At 46.9% G+C, this 20,187-nt stretch overlaps 1 protein-coding gene across 1 annotated transcript; it reads right to left on the reverse strand.

Annotated features, from left to right (window-relative positions):
- Positions 1–7,034: 7,034 nt before the first annotated feature.
- RPS4X (ribosomal protein S4 X-linked) lies at positions 7,035–12,997 on the reverse strand. Its single transcript, XM_035028750.1, has 7 exons — positions 12,937–12,997; positions 11,802–11,879; positions 11,134–11,314; positions 10,635–10,732; positions 8,971–9,142; positions 8,096–8,253; positions 7,035–7,201 (listed from the first exon to the last, which is right to left on the reverse strand). The coding sequence occupies exons 1-7, from the start codon at positions 12,937–12,939 to the stop codon at positions 7,100–7,102; spliced, it is 792 nt and encodes a 263-aa protein (XP_034884641.1). The 5' UTR covers positions 12,940–12,997; the 3' UTR covers positions 7,035–7,099.
- Positions 12,998–20,187: the final 7,190 nt, after the last annotated feature.

Below are 20,187 nucleotides of genomic sequence, written 5' to 3' on the forward strand. Positions count from 1 at the left end.
AGTGGATTATTTTGCAGATGGCGGCTTTCATCTATTCAATGTTGATTCTATTAGTTCTGATTTCAGAAGGTGACATTTTCTGACCTTGTCCCCTTAAGCACAAGCAAAAACTTTGGCTTCCTTCCTTTTTTTTTTTTTTGGAAGTGAAAATGTACAAGGTGTACTGGGGGAAACAGTGAGGAAATAAGACAGATGGAGGAGAGGGTTTGTAGGGGAACTGCAGGATATACCTCTTCCTCCATTCATTCATTCATTCATTCATTCATTTGTTCAGCACCCACAACATGCCAGTAACTGGGCTAGATAGTCGGGATTACGGTGGGGAGCAAGATTAGCCTTACGGACCTCACAGACTCTTGAGGGAGACAGACAATTAAATAGACACATTTTTTAAAGTAAGCTCTACACCCAGTGTGGGACTTGACCTCACGATCCTGAGATCAAGAGTCACGTGCTCCACCAACTGAGCCAGCCTGGTGCCCCTAAATAGGCCATTTTAATACACTGTGGTAGATTCTAGGATGGGAAGAACAGAGAAACGGAGTATTGAGGGCCCCTGACCTTCCCAGAAGTGTCCCAGAGGAAGCAGCTTCTCAGCTGAGACCTGAAGGATGGCTGAGAGTGGAAAAAGTTCCTGTAAGAAAAAAGGGTCAAAAGGATATGAAGAGAGGGGCACCTGGGTGGCTCAGTCGGTTAAGTGTCTGACTCTTGTCAGCTCAGGTCATGATCTCAGAGTCGTGACATGGAGCCCCACGTCGGGCTCCGTGGTCAACAGTGTCTGCTTGAGATTCTCTCTCTCCCTCTCTTTCTGCCCCTCCCACTGCTCGTGCTACGTAAATAAATAAATAGATAAATAAATCTTAAGGGAAAAAACAGAGAATATGAAGAGAGATGGGAACAATGTAAATTTGAAGGCCTACGAGAAAATCGGGGACTACAGAAACAGAAGCACTGTGGGGGTGGGAGGGAGAAAAAAAGGATGAGTTCTAAAAACAAGCTAAATTTGAGAGGTTTGGGGACCATCCAAGAGGAGATGTCCAGCGGGCAGGTGACTATGAGGGTCTGATGGTCCAAGAAAGAAGTGGTGATTGGAGACCTGGATTTGGGAGCTACTGTGTTGTTCTATCAAGAAAACAGCTTAGGACCACAATGGGGACGGCTTGCAAAGATCCCCCGGGGAATTTGGACCTGATTCTATATTGCGTGCTTTTTTTTTTTTTTTAATTTTTAAAAAAGATTTTATTTATTGCTTATTTGAGAGAGAGCACGTGCACAAGCAGGAGGAGGGGCAGAGGGAGAGAAGCAGGCTTCCCGCTGAGCAGGGAGCCCGATGCAGGGCTCGATCCCAGGACCCTGGGACCATGACCTGAGCTGAAAGCAGACGCTTAACGACTGAGCCACCCAGGCGCCCTGAACAAGAGGTTTTGAAGAGGAAGTGACAGAATTCAAGCTGGGCTCTAGGACCTGAGCTGCAGTGTGTGGTGGAGAGACTTGGGTGGAAGGAGAGGAAGTCGGCGCCCCCCCCAACCACTGTAGATGGCTCTTCCATGGGCCCCCAGGGCACCTCGTGCTCCCTTTTTAGAGCCTCTATCATACCGTATTTGTAAGTCTCTCTGCAGTTTTGCTTTCCGCAGTTTCAGTGACCCAAGGTCAACCGTGGTCCAGAAGCAGATGGTCCTCTTTCTGACATAGCATCAGAAGGGCAAGAGGAGCTTAACGCTATGTCACCGTGCTTACGTCATTCCCCTCACTTCATCTCATCACGCAGGCATTTTATCATCTCATGTCATCTCAAGAAGAAGAGGAAGAGTGAGTATAGTACAAGAAGTACTCTATCCCAGGTCCTGGGATCGAGCCCCGCGTCGGGCTCCCTGCTCGGCGGGAGGCCTGCTTCTCCCTCTCCCACTCCCCCTGCTCGTGTTCCTTCTCTCGCTGTGTCTCTCTCTGTCAAATAAATAAATAAAATCTTAAAAAAAAAAATGTAAAAAATATAAATATTAAGGGGCGCCTGGGTGGCTCAGTTGGTTAAGCGACTGCCTTCGGCTCAGGTCATGATCCTGGAGTCCTGGGATCGAGTCCCGCATCGGGCTCCCTGCTCGGCGAGGAGCCTGCTTCTCCCTCTAACTCTCCCCCCTCTCATGTACTCTCTCTCTCTCTCTCATTCTCGCTCTCTCAAATAAATAAATCTTTAAAAATATATATATATAAATATTAAAACTATTTTTAAATGTTAATATATAAACTTCGAAGTAAGCAAATTATATTAAATGCAAAGGTAATAAATACTAAACGCTCATTACTTCCTAATTATTTTACATTTTACTATTATCTCTATGCCCGCGAGCTTATTTATGCCTGTCGTATATATGTGGCGGAAATGCTATATAGTCGTGTGCTACCGTGCATCTCCCCCCCAGCTCCCTGTTCAGTGACATCACAGTGGTAGCTTGAAATTGGCAAACACTCCTCCCCCTGCTTGTGTTCCTGCTCTTGCTCTCTCTCTGTCAAATAAATAAAATCTTTAAAAAAATAATAGTTTCTAGGGCGCCTGGGTGGCTCAGTTGGTTGAGCGACTGCCTTCGGCTCAGGTCATGATCCTGGAGTCCCGGGATCGAGTCCCGCATCGGGCTCCCTGCTCAGCGGGGGGTCTGCTTCTCCCTCTGACCCTCCCCCCTCTCATGTGCTCTCTCTGTCTCATTCTCTCTCTCTCAAATAAATAAATAAAATCTTTAAAAAAATAAATAAAAAATAAATAAATAAATAAAAAAATAATAGTTTCTAAATATCACCAAGTATGGATTCTGGATATATTTTGAAGGTAGAACCAACGGGATTTTCTTTTTTTTTTAAAGATTTTATTTATTTATTTCAGAGAGAATGAGAGAGAGCACATGAGAGGGGGGAGGGGCAGAGGGAGAAGCAGACCCCCTGCCGAGCAGGGAGCCCGATGTGGGACTCGATCCCGGGACTCCAGGATCATGACCTGAGCCGAAGGCAGTCGCTCAACCAACTGAGCCACCCAGGCGCCCCCAACGGGATTTTCTAATAAAATTACATGTGGCATGTGAGAAAAGATGAATTAAGGACATGTCCAAAGTGTTTGGCTTGAGTAATTGATAAGACAGTTTGCCATGAGCTGAGATGGGGAAGACTACGGATAGAACTGATTGGCGTGGGTCAGGAGGCACTGGGGAGGCTATCATTCTTTCTGTAACGTCTGGTTTAGCAGCAAGAACACGGGATTTGGATATCAAAAAATCAAGACGACTTTTGGGGCGCCTGGGTGGCTCAGTCAGTTAAGCGTCTGCCTTTGGCTCAGGTCAGGATTCAGGGGTCCTGGGATCGAGCCCCGCATTGGGCTCTCTGACTGGAACATGAGGCCCAGCCCACTGAAGGCACAAGGGAAGTAAGCCAAACCCAGTAAAGGTCTGTTTGCTTCAGTCAGTTTCATCTCAATAACCATTTGTCTGCCTCCCTGTTGAAATGATCTCTAAGGTTCCCTCCGGCTCTAAGATTTTATGAATCAAACTGGAAGTCTTAGAAAGCCCTACAAAGACACCAGCCATTTTATTTGGAAGCCTGTAGCTCAGTCTGATGATACGCAGGCTGCTTTGGCGACACCCATACGACCTTGTTGTGAGGATGGAAATCTTCCTCACGTTAGGGCTAGTTGCTAATAAAAAAATTCCTGTGTTAGTTTAACAAATAAAAAACAAAATGCATTTAAAATGTTTACTTAAGCACAGTGAAGAAAACCATCAGCGAAACTAAAAGGCAACCTATGGAAAGGGAGATATTTGCAAATGACATATCCAATAAAGGGCTAGTATTTTGGATAAAGAACTTACACAACTCAACACCCAAAAAACAAATAATCCGATTTAAAAATGGGCAGAAGACACGAACAGACATTTCTCCACAAAGACATCCAGATGGCCAAGACATGAAAAGATGTTCATCATCACTCACCATCGCTCACCATCACGGAAATAGAAATCAAAACTACAGTGAGCTATCACCTCACACCTGTCAGAATGGCTAAAATCAACAACACAGGAAACAACAGGTGTTGGTGAGGATGTGACGAAAAAGGAAGCCTCGTGCACTGTGGGTGGGAATGAAAGCTGGTGCAGCCACTCTGGAAAACAGTAAGGAGGTTCCTAAAAAAATTAAAAATAGAACTACCCTGGGGCACCTGGGTGGCTCAGTCGTTAAGCATCTGCCTTCGGCTCGGGTCATGGTCCCAGGGTCCTGGGATCGAGCCCCGCATCGGGCTCCCTGCTCAGCCGGGAGTCTGCTTCTCCCTCTCCCACTCCCCCTGCTTGTGCTCCCTCTCTCGCTGTCTCTCTGTCAAATAAATAAATAAAATCTTTTAAAAAAATAGAACTACCCTACAATCTAGCAATCGAACTATTGGGTCTTTACCCAAAAAATGCAAAAACACTAATTCAAAGGGATACACGCAGCCCTAGGTTTATAGCAGGATTATTTACAATGGCCAAGACACGGAAGCAGCCCAAGTGTTCGTCGATTGATGAATGGATAAAGATGTGGTGTGTGGAATTGTTGAATCACTATGTTGTATAACCTGAAACTAATGTAACTCTCGTAACTCATGGTAACTGGAATTAAAAACCTGCAAAAAAAAAAAAAACTTATATGTAGAAGCATAAAAAAAAGCGTTTAAAAAATCCCGGTGATGTGAGGAGACTGCCACCAAACACCCCAAGTGCCCCGTTGTGCAGGATGGCTGGCCGATGAGGCAGCTAGGAAACCACTTCACGTGTGGAAAGAACCAACTGGGAGGCCTCCCATTCCCATTTGCTTTGGTTCCTTAGCTAAAAATCGAGTAATTTCCATCATCTGCTGAGCGAGGAGGGGGGCGCGGCGAGAGAATCCACCAGTATTTAGGGACTCCTGCCCATGGGCCTTTTGCTGTCGCACTGGCCTATTTTTCAAGGGCACCTTATGATTACTTCTGGCCTGGCTCATCAGAACGGCCTATCTGGTTGAGCTCCACTCTTGATAAGAGAACTACGATGAAGCAACATGTCTGGCAAGTCCACTTTCACGTCCCTGTCCGACGTGCTTTAGTTGGACCCTGTCCTTGCAGAAATTCCCTTTCTCCTGCTTAAGCTGAGGTCCGGAGGCCCCAGGTTCTACTGCTCTCAAGCCCCAGCCAGTGGGGCTTTGGAGTCTGCAGTATGAAAGGCAGAGAAGCCTTGTGGGGCCAAATTGACTTGGGAGGCTCCTAGGCCAACCCTCTTTTAGCTGAGTGGTTAGTTCGCGCCTTGCTCCATTGACAAGATCAGCGTTCTGTGGCTCCTGACTCCAGGCCCAGGATCCAGCCCCCGAAGGTGGGGAGTTGGGGGGCGGGGTACGACACTGCAAGCCACTTGTTCAGCAGGCCTCCTTCTCTTGTCGCACCACAGACCTGGGCACCAGGGAGGACCATCCCATGCCCAGTTAAACATGCAAAGTGACCTTCCCCGGGCTCATCATGCCTCAGATAAAGATGTCCAAAACGGTTTTTGACCCCCAAACCTGTCATGGTGGGATCATTTAGTAAGCTTGAATGGTCTCTGCAACAGGATGTTAAAGTGGTGAGACACAGAAGGATCTGTAGGATAGTGGTTTTGTTTTTTTTTTTAATATTTTTTATTTGATAGACACACAGTGAGAGGGAACACAAGCAAGGGGAGTGGGAGAGGGAGAAGCAGGCTTCCCACCGAGCAGGGAGCCTGGCCCCTGGGATCATGACCTGAGCCACCCATGCACCCCTGGAGGATACTGGTTCTTAACACAAGGCAATTTTGCTCCCCAAGAGGGATCTGGCTACGCCTGGAGTCATTTTGGGATCACAACTGGGCAGAACGGGAAGGCACGCTCTCACATGTAGTGGTCAGAGGCCAGGGATGCGGTCTAACATCCCACAATACACAGGACAGCCACCCACAGGTTACCTGGACCAATAGCATAAAGGTTGATCAGCCCTGCTATAGGAGGTAAAGGTGGTTTTTGTTTTGAGAAGACATGTCTTATAGGAGAACAGGAACAAGAGAGCTGACCCTTGTAGCAAGTCAAACAGTCATGAAGACTGGTGGGCAGGGCACCTGAGTGGCTCAATGGTTAAGCCTCTTGATTTTGGCTGGGGTTCATGATCTCAGGGTCCTGGGACAGAGCCCCAGGGCAGGCTCTGCGCTCAGCAGGGCCTCTGCTTGAGAATTCTTCCTCCTGTCCCACCTCTAATAAAATAAATCTTAAGATCGGTGGGCAAGGGGCACCTGGATGGCTCAGTTGGTGGAGCAACCGACTCTGGTTTTGGCTCGTCATGATCCCAGGGTCATGAGATTGAGCCAGGTACTGGGCTCCATGCTCCGCGGGGTGTCTGCTGGAGATTCTTTCTCTCCCTCTGCCCCTCCCCCCTCCCTAAAATTTAATCTTAAAAAAGATTGGTGGGCAAGCCTGACATGAACCTACACACTCCAGAAAGCAGGAACAAGTTGCCTTTCTACAAAAGTTTTGTTCTGCTGTCCCCCGAGGAATGGAGGTGAGCATGGCAGTGGCAGCTGGAGACACGAAGTCCGAGCAAGTGCGCAGCTTTGTACTATCAAGAGCCCAGACATTTATGACCATGTCCACAGCCGGAGATTTCCACTCTGGGTGAGATCAAGCTGGGCAAGAATGGGAAAAACAGATGAGCCAGTGCAATGAAGACCGGAGGAAGGAAGGCACTGGATTTTTGTAAAGTGAAGAAGAGTCAATAGGACAGAGGAGTTCTTGGCCAAAACTTTGGGCCGCCTGGCTCTCTCTGCTCCTGGGTTAGCTGCTGCTCCTCCTTTGTCAAGTCTGGTATGTTCTCCCTCCCACCACCCAGAGTCCAGTCTAAAAAAAGACACAGGAAGCCCTACATCACAGAGCGCCTAAGCCTGCCCGAGGGGTCAGTCTCCTTTTCATGGTCTAAGTCAAAGAGTAGGCAACTGTAAATGAACACAAAACCCCAACGCAGGCCACAACAAACACCAAAGAGACAATTTATGGCGCCGTAGGACCTTTAATTAAGTACAAAGTCTTCCAATCATGTCACCCAGGGACCATTTTACCCGCTGCTCTGTTTGGCTGCCAGTCTCTTGTCTCTCTCTTCAGCAATGGTGAGTCGGATACCCTTTCCACGGGGAAGAGAAATCCACGGTTTGTTGCCCTGCAGGAGAAAACGAGCAGCATTACAACCCACCACAAGCTAACTCCCACTGGCAGCTTGGCACACGCGGCACCTGTAATCTCCCTTAAAGAAACAAAAGAGACCTGGGGCGCCTGCGCGGCTCAGTTGGTTAAGGGACTGCCTTCGGCTCAGCTCATGATCCTGGAGTCCCGCATCGGGCTCCCTGCTCAGCAGGGGAGTCTGCTTCTCCCTCTGACCCTCCCCCCTTCATGTGCTCTCTCTCAAATAAATAAATAAAATCTTAAAAAAAAAAAGAAAAGAAAAGAAACAGACCTGAGAGCGTTAAGCAACAGCCAGCCAGTCTTAAGACATTTAGATGCCAGTTTAGCAGAAATATTCACTGCTTGGGCCGCCGGGGTCACCCTATTAAACGTGCTGCCCATACATTAGATGCAAACTGTAACACCCTTCGTAGTTAATGACCCGCAATTATGGAAGCAGCGTCCAAGGCTGACTAGCCCCGCCCCCAACCCCACAGGTGCAAATCGGAGAACCTAAGTCCAAGTAAAGCATATTCACTCCATTACTGGCACTTTTCTTTTTTTTTTTTTTTTTAAAGATTTTATTTATTTATTTGAGAGAGAATGATCCCGGGACTCCAGGATCATGAGCTGAACTGAAGGCAGTCGCTGAACCAACTGAGACACCCAGGCGTCCCATTACTGGCACTTTTCACCAAGCAAGGTGATCAGGTCCCCCCTGGGGATTCTGTGATACTGCAGGAGCCCAGGTTTGCCCTGGCCCCGCTCTGTGTGAGCCCTATCTCAGAAGAGGCTTTACACTATGATCAGAAGAGCCAGCCGGACGCCGCACTCCCAGCAATACCTGCGCCCATGGGTTTCCCTGGATTAGGGAAGGGACACCCAGACTTACTTTGCCAATAACAAAAATGTTGGAGAGTCGGGTGGCAAAGCTGTTGCCATTGGCATCTTTCACGTGAACCACATCAAACGAGCCAGGGTGTCTCTCTCTGTTGGTGATCACACCAATTCTTCCCAGGTTGGCACCCCCAGTCACCATACACAGATTACCTAGGGAGAAAAAAAATCTGCTCAGAGCCAGGCACCATGCCAACTCATAACCCGACGTGATGAATGACAAGACATAGGCCTAAACCAGATGAGTCATTTTTCCCATTTGAATTTACTGCTATGGATAGGTTAGCCAAGCAAGGACGCTGAGGGCTCTCTTAGGATTTGCCCCACCCCTCCCCCTCACACCTAAAGACCCACCCAGAATATTCTGAGCATTTGGGCCTCTGGAAATGAACATACTGTACTACACCTGGGTGTTTGTTTCTACCCTCCACCCAAGAGAAACCTGTTCAACCCCTCACACCTCCGCAAAGCCACTCCTCCCCCCACCACCGTTCAGAATACATCCCCATCTCTAACCCTTACTACCCTCACAAAGCCATGCCAAAATGACACAACTTAAGTTTTACACATTCCCTGCCCATTTCTTCAAATGTCACTTGAGTTGCCCCCTCCCCGATCCCTTACTACATCAAAAGACCTCTAGCTTTGGTTGCTAATTAGGTGCACATCAGAATCACCTACGAGGGCTCAAGACAAAACCAACCTCTGTACCCAGGCCCGGTACAAGTCCTAATGCTTGATTACATGAGAGAGAGAGAGAGAGAGAGAGAGAGAGAGAGAGAGAGAGAGAGAGAAGCAAAGAATAGCTCGAACTTTAAAGAAAGTGCCCAGAAACAAAGAGAACGCCCAGGTAGCACTGAGACTGCTTACCAGTATCAAACTTGATGAAATCAGTAATCTTTCCAGTCTCCAAATCAATCTGAATGGTGTCATTCACCTTGATGAGGGGATCAGGGTAGCGGATGGTGCGAGCATCATGAGTCACCAGATGAGGGATTCCTTTTGTCCCCACAAATATCTTTCTCACTTTGCACAACTTATACTGGAAACACAAGTTAGCCACGTTTAGTTTAGCTCACATGCACCCCGCTCCAGAATGTATGAAACCGTAATTTCAGAACAAGTCACTGCGTTAAAAACACACTTAGCTAAAGGCAACAGCTCTACATAGGAGCTGCTCGTTTCCCAAACTACCGAACGGCGTCCTGACTTTACTTCCCACTCTCCATCAATTTCTCTTATGCTGTCCCTCTCCAGGGTAGTCTTCCTGTTAGGGGTTTTCCTGGTACCACACTCCCACCCCCCATGTTCAAGTCCAAGGGATCGAAGGCTTTACAACCTCCAAATCCCACAACAGGGGACTCCATCAGTGAGTGGACAGATCACCCTTCTTTCCCGAGGCTGTTTCAGCCTTACAGGTCCCTCGAATTCGTCCAACCTACCCGCATCAGCCCCCTACCAAGTGCCTCTTAGCGGCTCCTACCACACAACTGAGTTTTGTCCCACAAATTGCAATTGCATTACCAGTTCCCCTAATCAACAAACATTTCACACAAAGCGTTTCGACCTTGGACTTTCACTCCCTGACCTCCCCGAAGTAAATCAAATCACCTTGATGCCATTGGACATGCCCTCCAGCCTGCTGATAACAAGGCAGCTAAGGAAATTAGGAGCTGAATCACCCAATTGAATTAACCTTCATTTATAGCCAATAATTCAAGGGGCCTTAAACTTTTGTGTAAAACCACTACAACAAACTGGATTAAATAATCAATGTCTGTAATCTTTTTTTTTTTTTTGGAACTATCTCAAACAAACGCCCCAAGGATGACCAGTCTCCTCCATTAACACCTTTCCTTTCCCCCAGAGTAAAGCTAGAGCCACAAATGGAGACATGGCAAAGGGCCAATCAGATTGGACTAGTACTGGTTTACTGGTCCCTTATACTTAAAGGACCCATACTTCAGGCACTAATAAATGTTCCTAGAAACCACTCTCCTTGCCTCTAAAAGACAGCCTGCAAGACACTGTTAAACTAGAATTTTTTTCTGCCATAAAACTTCAAATGGGGATCAATTATTAGATATCCAGCAACGAACTGTGATGCCACTATTCGGACTTTTTTTTTTTTAAAGATTTATTTATTTATTTGGGTGTGTGTGCGTGAGAGAGAGAGAGGGAGAGAGGGAGAGAGGGAGGGAGGGAGGGAGGCAGGGAGGGGGAGGGAAAAGCAGACTCCCCGCCGACACGGCCCTTATCCCAGGACCCCGGGGATCATGACCTGAGCCAAAGGCAGACGCTTAACCTACTGAACCACCCAGACGCCCCTATTAGTAGGACTTTTAATAACATGACATAAAATCGCACACACAGTAGAACCCCACCAAACCGTTACCTGGCTATTTCCAGGTGTAAGACTGTTAAGTAATCTTAACCTACCGACTTCGCTGCAATGCATCAGCCCACATACTTACTCCAGGTTCTCAGAACGAAGTAACTTCCCTAATGAAGACCCAGCCTGTTTGAACACTCACCTTGGCCTCCTCAGGTGTAATCCGATGAACCGCAAAGCGACCCTTTGTGTCATAGATCAGACGGAAATTCTCCCCAGTCTTGTCGATGCTGATGACATCTGACATCAAAACAGTAACTAGGGTTACTATACAGCCCCACTACCCCACGCTGAGTAACAACCATGCCACTAGGGGGAAAAAAAACACCACCACCCTATGCTTCCCGTTTTCAAATACCAACAGGAGCTCCTAAGACTTATGACAGCTAGCTCATCTTTTAATGTTTCAAAACCCTGTTTTTATGACATGCAAAACTTAAAGTGAATTGAAATTCGGTTTTGAGAAATGATTCATATTATTTACAGCCCTATACTAGGTTAGTAAAGAAACTGAAAGGGACGGTCATGCTTTACTTCTGCGACTGATTAAAAAACCCACCAATATTCAATAGGACTGCCATTTTGGAGAGAAGACAAAACCCAAAGGAGCCAGCACTGAATGCCCACCACTAACCACTTACCCATAAAACCAGCAGGGTAGGTTATATCAGTTCGGACCTTGCCATCAATTTTAATAAAACGCTGCATACAGATTTTCTTTACTTCATCTCCTGTTAGGGCATACTTAAGTCTGTTCCTTAGGAAAATGATGAGAGGGAGACATTCCCTCAGCTTATGGGGACCAGTAGACGGGCGAGGGGCCTGTTAAGATGATTAAAACAAAAAATAGCTTGAACTAATGTTGAAATTCACGCAAGCCCACTTCCTGCGTCCTGAGATCCATTAACTAGACACCAGACTGTCCATCAGCCCCTGAATCTGGGTAAACAAGAGGTGGTCAAAACTTGTAAAACTATTCCAGACCAGAAAGCTTTATAGCATTTTCCCCTTTCAGAGGTCCAGGCGCGTTAGGAAAATTTCAGTTCAGAGTCCATCTAAGTGTACCATATGGTATGTGGAATAAACGAGACAGAGCTGTTAAAGAGCGAGGTGGGGTGCAGCTAGGTAGCACAAGGCCTTCAAAAGCAGAAGACGACAAGAACCCTCTTCCCATAGCCCTGTGCCCACGTAACTTATGGATACAGCAATCAGGGATGTCTGGTACATAAACGAGTATAAAACAGGTCGCCTGAACGTGTCCTATAAGGTACTTACAACTTAAAACGTATGCTCACAATAGGATACTTACAAACACACCAGTCAGTTTATCCAGCATCCAATGCTTTGGAGCTGCTACACGCTTCAGATGCTTCTTGGGACCACGAGCCTGAAGGAGAATTTCAGGGTTTTAGATTTCGTTGCTGTTAAACCGGTTACAGGTTGTTTCAAGAACAGCTTAGGAATTCTATCAACTTCTTCAAAGAACGGACTCTCCGTTTCCTCTCCAGCAAAACGTGTACAGCGTTAGAAAGTGTGGGGCGGTGACAAACGCATAGTTATCTAGCAAATACTGTATGCTCGGACGCCTACAACACCCCCCCTCCACTGGACAGAGATCACTAATTACCGTCTTCGAGGACTGTTCGAAGTATTTTCACAAAGTTACCGCTTAAAAGCGTGTCCGCCTCTCGAGGCGGTTTCTCCCTAAGAAACTAGTCTGCCGAAATGGCCGGGGGTTGGATCTTGGGGCACCGGGACGAGCGAGCACCAGAAACGGGCAAGAGCCCAATCTGTGCTGCTACTGGTTAATCAGTTACATAGAAAAGTTTCTCCCAACGTCACGACCTCGTTACGAAGTCTCTACTGCGAGATTCACCTGCCCTCACAGCAAAACCACGTGCCAAGCGCTGTTCCCTCGTCCTCTAAGGCCACACGCTGAGAGCCGCTTTCACTTTAAAATGCGGAAGCATTTTAACGCTGTCTACACATGCTTACCGGCCACACTACAAGTCGGGCCGTGCCAACAAACAAACAAACAAACTGCAAAATCAAAAAAACAAAACAGCAGCAGCAGCGACGAAGTGAACGCTTCCTGGCCCAGCGTACACGGCACGCACGCATCCCGGGGCCCATCGTCGGCCCGCCCGGCCCGCCGGCCGGCCGCTCCGGCCGCAGGAAGCCGTTCCCCTTCGGGTCATGGGACGCGTGGCCGGGCGTGGCCGGGCCAGAGCCCGAGGCCTTCCCGCCTGCAGCACCGAGCCCCCCCCTTGCTCCGGGGCCGCCGTTCGCCCTCGCCCTGGAGCCCGCCTGGGCCAACCCGCAGGCTGCAGTGCCTTCGCCTGCGCCCGGCCACCCCGTGCGGGAACCCCGGAGCCCCGGGGAGCCCCAGCCCTGGGAGGATGGAAGCTGATGGGCCCCGAGAGCTCGCGAGCCAGCCTCCTTACCATGGCTGCGCTAAGCACGAAAAGAGAACCACCTCCTTCCGGTACCCGAGAAAAGAGGGTCGGAGGCTGCGCGCGCCGGAGCCTCAAGCGCCCCGCCCAGTTCCGCCCTTTCCCGGCGCACCGGGATTCTCTCTTGCCACCTGCTGGTGGGAGGTCGTAGGGCCGAGGCTTGGGCAATTTTCTCCCTCTCGTTTCCAGCCCCCGCCCCAACCAGTATTCGCCGAGCGCCTCCCGGGCGCGCGACTCAGTGTTGGCGGCTGGAAATGCAAGATGAGCTGGACGTGGTCCCTTCCTTCGAGGACCGGGCCAAGTGAGGCTACTTGAAGTCCCAGGTACACAAGACTGTATGATCAGTAGAATATATTTAATAGGTATTTAATATTAATTCGGAAACATAGTTTGTCCCTTTTGAGCCAGCCAACCTGCCCATACCACAAGATGGGAAGAACCAACATTTTTTAAAAGAGATATTTATTTGAGAGGGAGCGAGAGAGCAGGGGGAGGAGCAGAGGGAGAGGGAGAGAGAGAATCCCAAGCCGACTCCGTGCGGAGCTCGGAGCCCAGGGAGGGGCTGGATCCCACCATCCGGAGATCATGACCTGAGCGGAAATCAAGAGTCAGAGGCTCAACCGACTGAGCCACCCAGGCGCCCCAGGAAGACCCAACATTTTTATTCTCTCTTGCTTCTCTCAGATCCCCGAGGGGATGGAGTGTAGGGGGTTAGGAGCGGAGGGTCCTTGCTTGAACCTTGGCACCCTGCCCCTAACTTCCTGTACCACACTTTTGGCACTTACCATGAAGTCTCAGGGAAGAGAGGAGACATTAGAGACCATCTGGTTATCTCACTAAAACTTAGATCTAATCATACTGCTCTCCTACTTTGAAACTGCCCTTGGCCCTCCTGCCCAGTCTCTCAGGTCTCACCGCCTGTCACCTGCTGCCTGCTGTGCCTAGACACTCATTGCTCCCTTCTCCCCATCCTAAACCTCAAAGCTTAAGCCACTCCAAACTATTTACTGCTCTCAGAAAGCTGCCCCCTTCAAGCGTCCTCCCTGTGGACCTGATGATTCCTCAGCTTGGAGCTGCCATGGACAGCCCACTCCCCTTTTTGGGCTTCTAATCCCACTCCTCAGCCTTGGAGATACATAACCACTCAAGTCCATCCGGCTCTGTGAGCCCGCAGCCCCCTCAGGCAGGGTCAATCCCACAATCCTCTGCCTCAGAGCCCTTTGTTCCAACTCCGTGACAGAATTTAGCACATTGCGGGTGTAACGAGTAGTGTCCTTGTCTGTCCTCCACTAGACTGTGAGCATCTCCATAATCTCCATAACAGAGACCGCCCTAATTCATCTGGGCAGGCCCTTTGCCACCCAACAGAGAGCCTGGCGCTGTGTCCAGCACTTGGTAAGTACTTGCTGAATGAATAAATTGAGTCAACATCCCACTCATTCTACCAAGTCTTACTGCACTATCCCTGAGAGTATCCAGCCTGTGCCTAAACTCCTCCCACCGTGGGGTCAAGCTCATTACTCAGGAGATCCCACTTTATTTTTAAAAATTTTTTTTAAAGATTTTATTTATTTATTTGAGAGAGAGAGAGCATGAGAGGGGAGAGGGAGAAGCAGACTCCCTGCTGAGCAGGGAGCCTGATGTGGGGACTCGATCCTGGGACTCCAGGATCATGACCTGAGCCGAAGGCAGTCGCTTCACCAACTGAGCCACCCAGGCACCTCAGGAGGTCCCACTTTATATGTCTCTACCCCCCACTTAACCCCTCAGCAGTCTGCAGAGGTGCAACAGAAGAAAAAAATGTTGGCTCTTCTCAACCAGCCGATGCTAACTAGGAGGGCAGGGACTCCTCTTTGTCTAAAACTAGGCCCACAGTGAAACATGCTATAAATGATTATTGGAAAGGAGGGGCAATTGATTGGAGGTGGGGATTAGAGAGAGTGAAGGTGATGAGACGAAGAATGGACGGTGGATTCTGAGGTTTTCGGTCTGAGGTCATTGGGTCTAGTGGCACAGCGAACAGAAACGATGGGCGTTGATTTGGGAGTGAGGAATAACCATGGGACTTCCTGCCAGAGAGGGTAAGAGAAATGGGGGCTAGAGCTGCAGAGCTTACTTAATCAAGATCACACAGCCAGTCCGGGTGGGGGTGGGGTAGGGAGCAAGTCTCTTGCCTCCCAGGTCAGTGGTTTATTTGCTTTCCTACCACAGCTTGTCAAAGGACTTGAGGGAATCAAAGTACCTTTCTCAGTATACATGTTTTTTTCTCTGTCAATTGTATTTATGCACAAAGACATTCTAACAACAATGAGGGGAATTTGCAAAGAGCTTAAGAAAATCACAAACAGTACCTCCCCAAACACCCTAAACACATCATCTGTATTCATTTGTTCCTTTTCCTGTTCTCATTCTGATCGGTTTGTGTGCATGCATACTTCTACATAATTTTAGTCCTAGCATACAGACCATTTTGTATTCTGCTTTTATTATATAATAAACACTTTCTGAGTTGCTACATAATCTTCATAATTAGTATTTTAACAGCTGCATCATATTTCATTAAATGGATGTCCCATAATTAATAAAAGTTTTCTATTGTTGAACATGAAGTTTTTTGCACTTTTTCTGTGTTATGAATGCCCCTGTAGTGAACCGTTTTCCTTCATAAGCTTTTCCCTTCTGTCAAATGATTTCTTTATTTTTTTATTTTAATTTTTGAATGATTTCTTTAGAAGAAATCCATTTCTTCACCCAACATTTATTGAGCGCCTACTCTGTGTCAACCTCGGTATTACCAACCAGGGATGCAGAAATGATTAAGATCTTGTTCCGGCTCTCAAGGAATTCACATTACAATGGGAGCGCAAGCTGGGAGGAGGGGACAGAAAACCAGGAGAAGCTCACCAGAGAAAAGATGGTGGCGAAGCAGTCTGGAGCATAGAGGGCTGCTAAAGCTTAAGAATCTTGGACTTTAGCCTGTATGTATACAATGGGGGGGGGGGGGGCGTTGAAAGATTTGAAGGACGACACAGAAATCAGCTTTGTATTTTATAAAGATAACTCCGACGGCTCCCTGTAGAATGAAATGAAGGAAGTGTCAGTGGCTTGGAGGAGATGGGTCAGGGCTATTTCAACGATACACGCAAGAAACAGCAGGTGAGACCCACATCTGTGACTGTGAGTAGGAGGAAGAGGCAGATTCAAAAGACATTGCAGGGGTGCCTGGGTGGCTCAGTCGGTGAAGGGTCTGCCTTCAGCTCAGGTCATGTTTCCAGGATCCTGGGATCGAATCCGTCTGGCTTCCTGCTCAGTGGGGAGTCCCCTTCTCCCTCTGCCCTTCCCCCCTGCCCGTGATCTCTCCCTCTCCCTCACGCTCTCTCGTTCTCTCTCTCTCTCAAATAAATAAATAAAATCTTAAAAAAACCCCAAAAGACATTGCAGATGGAGTATTGGCAGGATCTGATGGGAAAGATGAATGTGCAGGAGTGAGGGACAAAGAGGTAATTAGGATGACTCCCAGGTTTCTGGCTTGGTGACTCAGTGATGCATTCACTGGGGAAAAGGAGGAGGCGTCCTTGGTGTGAGTGAGATGCACAGCTGAGGAGGGGGACATCAGATTGGAGATGCCCTATAGACCCAGGTCTGAGCTCAGCTGCGTGACCCGGGCTGGGGACTCACATTTGGAAGAACTGGGCTCAGTCTGCAAGAGTGGTTGGCAATAACCGTTTGAGAGGGAGCACTAATGTTAAGAGTCGGAGCACTTTGCCGTAGTGTCTGTGTATTGCCAAAAACCTTTCTCCGAAGATCCTTGCAATCATACTATCCTCGTGCCAGCCTGGTAATTACTTATTTTTAATTTTCACTAATGTGATTGTTTTAATTTGCACTTAAAAAAACCACTTGTGAGGTTGAACATTTTGCCATATGCGTACTTAACCCCTTCCATTTCCTCTTGTGTGAAGTATCTCTGCCCATTTATCTTTGGGGGACATGTTGTGTTTTTCTGATCAATTTGCATGAGTGCTTTATGAAACATGGAAGTTCATCTTTTGTCGTATTTGAGGCGGATATTTTTACCATTTGGTTATTTTCCTTTCGGTTACATTTTTCTATGTACAACGTTTCAAAATTTTATAGAACTAAATCTATCGATCTTTTTTCTCTTGCAATTTCTTCTTGTCAATTCAAAGCTTAGAAGGTTACCATCAGTTCAAAGATCTGCTAAATACTCAATTCTGTTTAACAGCATATATCTAATTCTGTATCAACTTGGGGTTGATAAAGACAAATAGAATAAATAAAAAGACAAAATTCTATTTTCTGTAATAGAATGTATTGAATGATCTTTCCCTGCTCTATTGTGTTCTAAGAACTGCCTTAGCATTAAATGAAATCGCATAATACATGGTTCTATTTCTGTAAGTGTGGGCTTGGGAGATGGAGTGTATGGTGAGGAGAGAACTGAGATATGCGTCCCCAAGTATCCTGTCCCAGGTTACCAGAGGGAAGGGACATGTATGAGTGGTTCCTGGTCATAAGCGAAGCTATGAGTGCAGCAGTCCAAACCCCCTGCCTCCCCATCTTAAAGAGTAGCCCTTCATGCCTCATATTCCCTGATCCACCAATTGGCAGCAACCGATGAGCCAGCACCGCCTACTCCTCCATTTCTCACGTTGCTGGGACAAAGTGAGGCGGAGTGGAAAGAGCACAGTTTGGTCTGTCTGTGCGCTTGAGCAAGTGGCTTCACTTCTCTGAACCAAGGGTTACTGATCAGAAAATAAGGATAACAATCCTTACTCTTCAGTTGGTTATAAGGAGCAGAGACGGTGTATCAAGGTCACAGAACACAGTAGTGACCCAATCAGTGAATTGGTACTCCATTTCTCTCCTGACCACTTCCATCTGTTCCCTTCACAGCTTTGTTGAGGGATAATTGACATACAGTAAATGGTACATATCTAAAGTACACAGTTTGGGGGCATCCAGGTGGCACAGTCGGTTAAGCGTCCAACACTTGGTTTCAGCTCAGGTCGTGATCTCAAGGTCGTGATCCCAGGGTCGTGAGATCGAGGCCCTCATGGGGCTCTGTGCTCAGTGTGGAGTCAGCTTGGGATTCCATCTCCCTCTCCTTCTGCCCCTCCCACTTGTGCGCACTCTCTCTCTCTCTCTCTCTCTGAAATAAATTTACTTATTTATTTCAGAGAGAAAGAGCACACAAGGGAGCAGAGGGAGAAGCCGACTCCCCACTGAGCAGAGAGCCCCAGGCGGGGCTCAATCCCAGGACCCGGGGATCATGACTTGAGCCCAAGGCAGACGCTTAACCGACTGAGCCACCTAGGTGTTCCAAAAAATAAATCTTTAAAAAAAATAAAGTATACTGTCTGACAAATTTTGTTGGATGTATATACCCAAAGAAACCATCACAACTAAGATAAACAAACATGTTCATTACTGCCAAAAGTTTCCTCCCGGTCTTTTGTAATCCCTTGCTCCAGCCCCTCCCCCTGCATTCCCAGGCAGTTAGGGATCTGCTTTCTGTCACTACTGGTTAATCTGCATTTTATAGAATTTTAAAGAAGCGGAAATCTTACAGTATGTTCTCTTTTTTTGTCTAGCATCTTTCACTCTGCATAATTGAGATTCATCCATATCCATCCATATTGTTGCATTGGGTCAATAGTTTATCGTTTTTATTGCTGAGTAGTACTTCATTGTGTGGTAAACCACAATGAGCTCATCCATTCACCTATGGATAGACATTTGGGTTGTTTCCAGGTTTGGGCGATTACAGATAAAGCTGCTATGAACATTTCTACACAAGTCTTTTTATGGACAAATATTTTCATTTCTCTTGGCAAATACCTATGAGTGGAATGGCTAAGTCATATGCTAAATACATATTTCACTTTTTAAAAAAAAATGCCAGGCAGTTTTAAACCAAGGTGGTTGTATTATTTTACATTCCCATTAGCAGTTACGAGAGTTCCAGTTGCTCCACATGTTAAGGTTGGTCTTTTTTTTATTGTGGTAAAATATACACAACATAAAATTGACCCTTTTGGCCATTTAAAAATTTTTTTAAATTTAAATTTTTATTTATTTTATTTTTTAAAAGATTTTATTTATTTATTTGAGAGAGAGAGAGAGAGACAGAGTGCACAACCTGGTGGAGAGGCAGAGGGAGAGGGAGAAAGACTCCCCACTGAGCAGGGAGCCCAACGCAGGGCTCCATCCCAAGACCCCAGGATCATGACCTGAGCTGAAGGCAGACACTTAACCGACTGAGCCACCCAGGGGCCCCCGTTTTGGCCATTTTGAAGTGTAGAATTAAGTGGCATTAAGTATGTTCACCATGTTGTACAACCATCACCACTATTCATTTCCAGAATTTTTTTCATCTTTCTGAACAGAAACTCTGTATGCATCAAACAGTTCCCCTTTCCCTTCTGCCCTCAGCCCCTGGTAACCTCTGTTCAACTTTCTGTCTCTATGTGAATCTGCCTATTCTAGGTATCTTATGTAAGTGGAATCATATGCTATTTGTCCTTTTCCATCTGGCTTATTTTACTTAGAGTATTTTCAAGGTTCATCCATGTTGTAGCATGTCTCATATTTTCACTCTTTTTAAAGTCTGAATATTATTCCATTGCAGGAATACACCACAGTTAATTTATCCATTCATTTGTTGATGGACACTTGGGTCTTTTCCACCTTTTGGCTATTGTGAATATTGCTGCAATGAACATGGGTGTACAAGTATCTGTTTAAATCCCTTCTTTCGTTCTTTTGGGTCTCTACCTAGAAGTGAATTGTTGGACCACATGGCAATTCTCTACTTAACTTTTGAGGAGTTGCCAAATTGTTTTCCACAGTGCCGGCACCATTTTACACTCCCAGAAGCAATGGGCAAGGATTCCAAATCTCTATGGCTTCACCAACACCTATTAGTTTCCATTAAAAAAAATAGCCATTCTAATGGATAAGAAGTGGTATCTCATGGTGGTTTTGATTTGCATTTCCCTAATGATTAGTGATGTGGAGCATCTTTTTATGTGCTTATTGGCCATTTGTATACCTTCTTTGGGGAAATGTCTATGCAAGTCCTTTGACTATTTTTGGATTGGGCTGTTTGTTTTGTTGTTGCTGTTGAGCTGTAAAAGTTCTATATGTATTCTGAATACTTACAGGTCTATGATTTGCAAATATATTCCCCCATTCTGTGGGTTGTCTTTTCACAGTCCT

Source organism: Mirounga leonina, unplaced genomic scaffold (genome assembly GCF_011800145.1).
Source record: "Mirounga leonina isolate KUSES-001 unplaced genomic scaffold, KU_Mleo_1.0 Mir_204, whole genome shotgun sequence".
Taxonomy (NCBI): Eukaryota; Metazoa; Chordata; class Mammalia; order Carnivora; family Phocidae; genus Mirounga; species Mirounga leonina.

Coding starts and splice junctions, on each gene's coding strand:
- RPS4X (XM_035028750.1), bottom strand. Junction 9,143..10,634: donor TTACACCTGAGGAGGCCAAG/GTGAGTGTTCAA, acceptor TTGTGTTTCCAG/TATAAGTTGTGCAAAGTGAG. Junction 7,202..8,095: donor ACATTTTTGTTATTGGCAAA/GTAAGTCTGGGT, acceptor TTTCTCCTGCAG/GGCAACAAACCGTGGATTTC.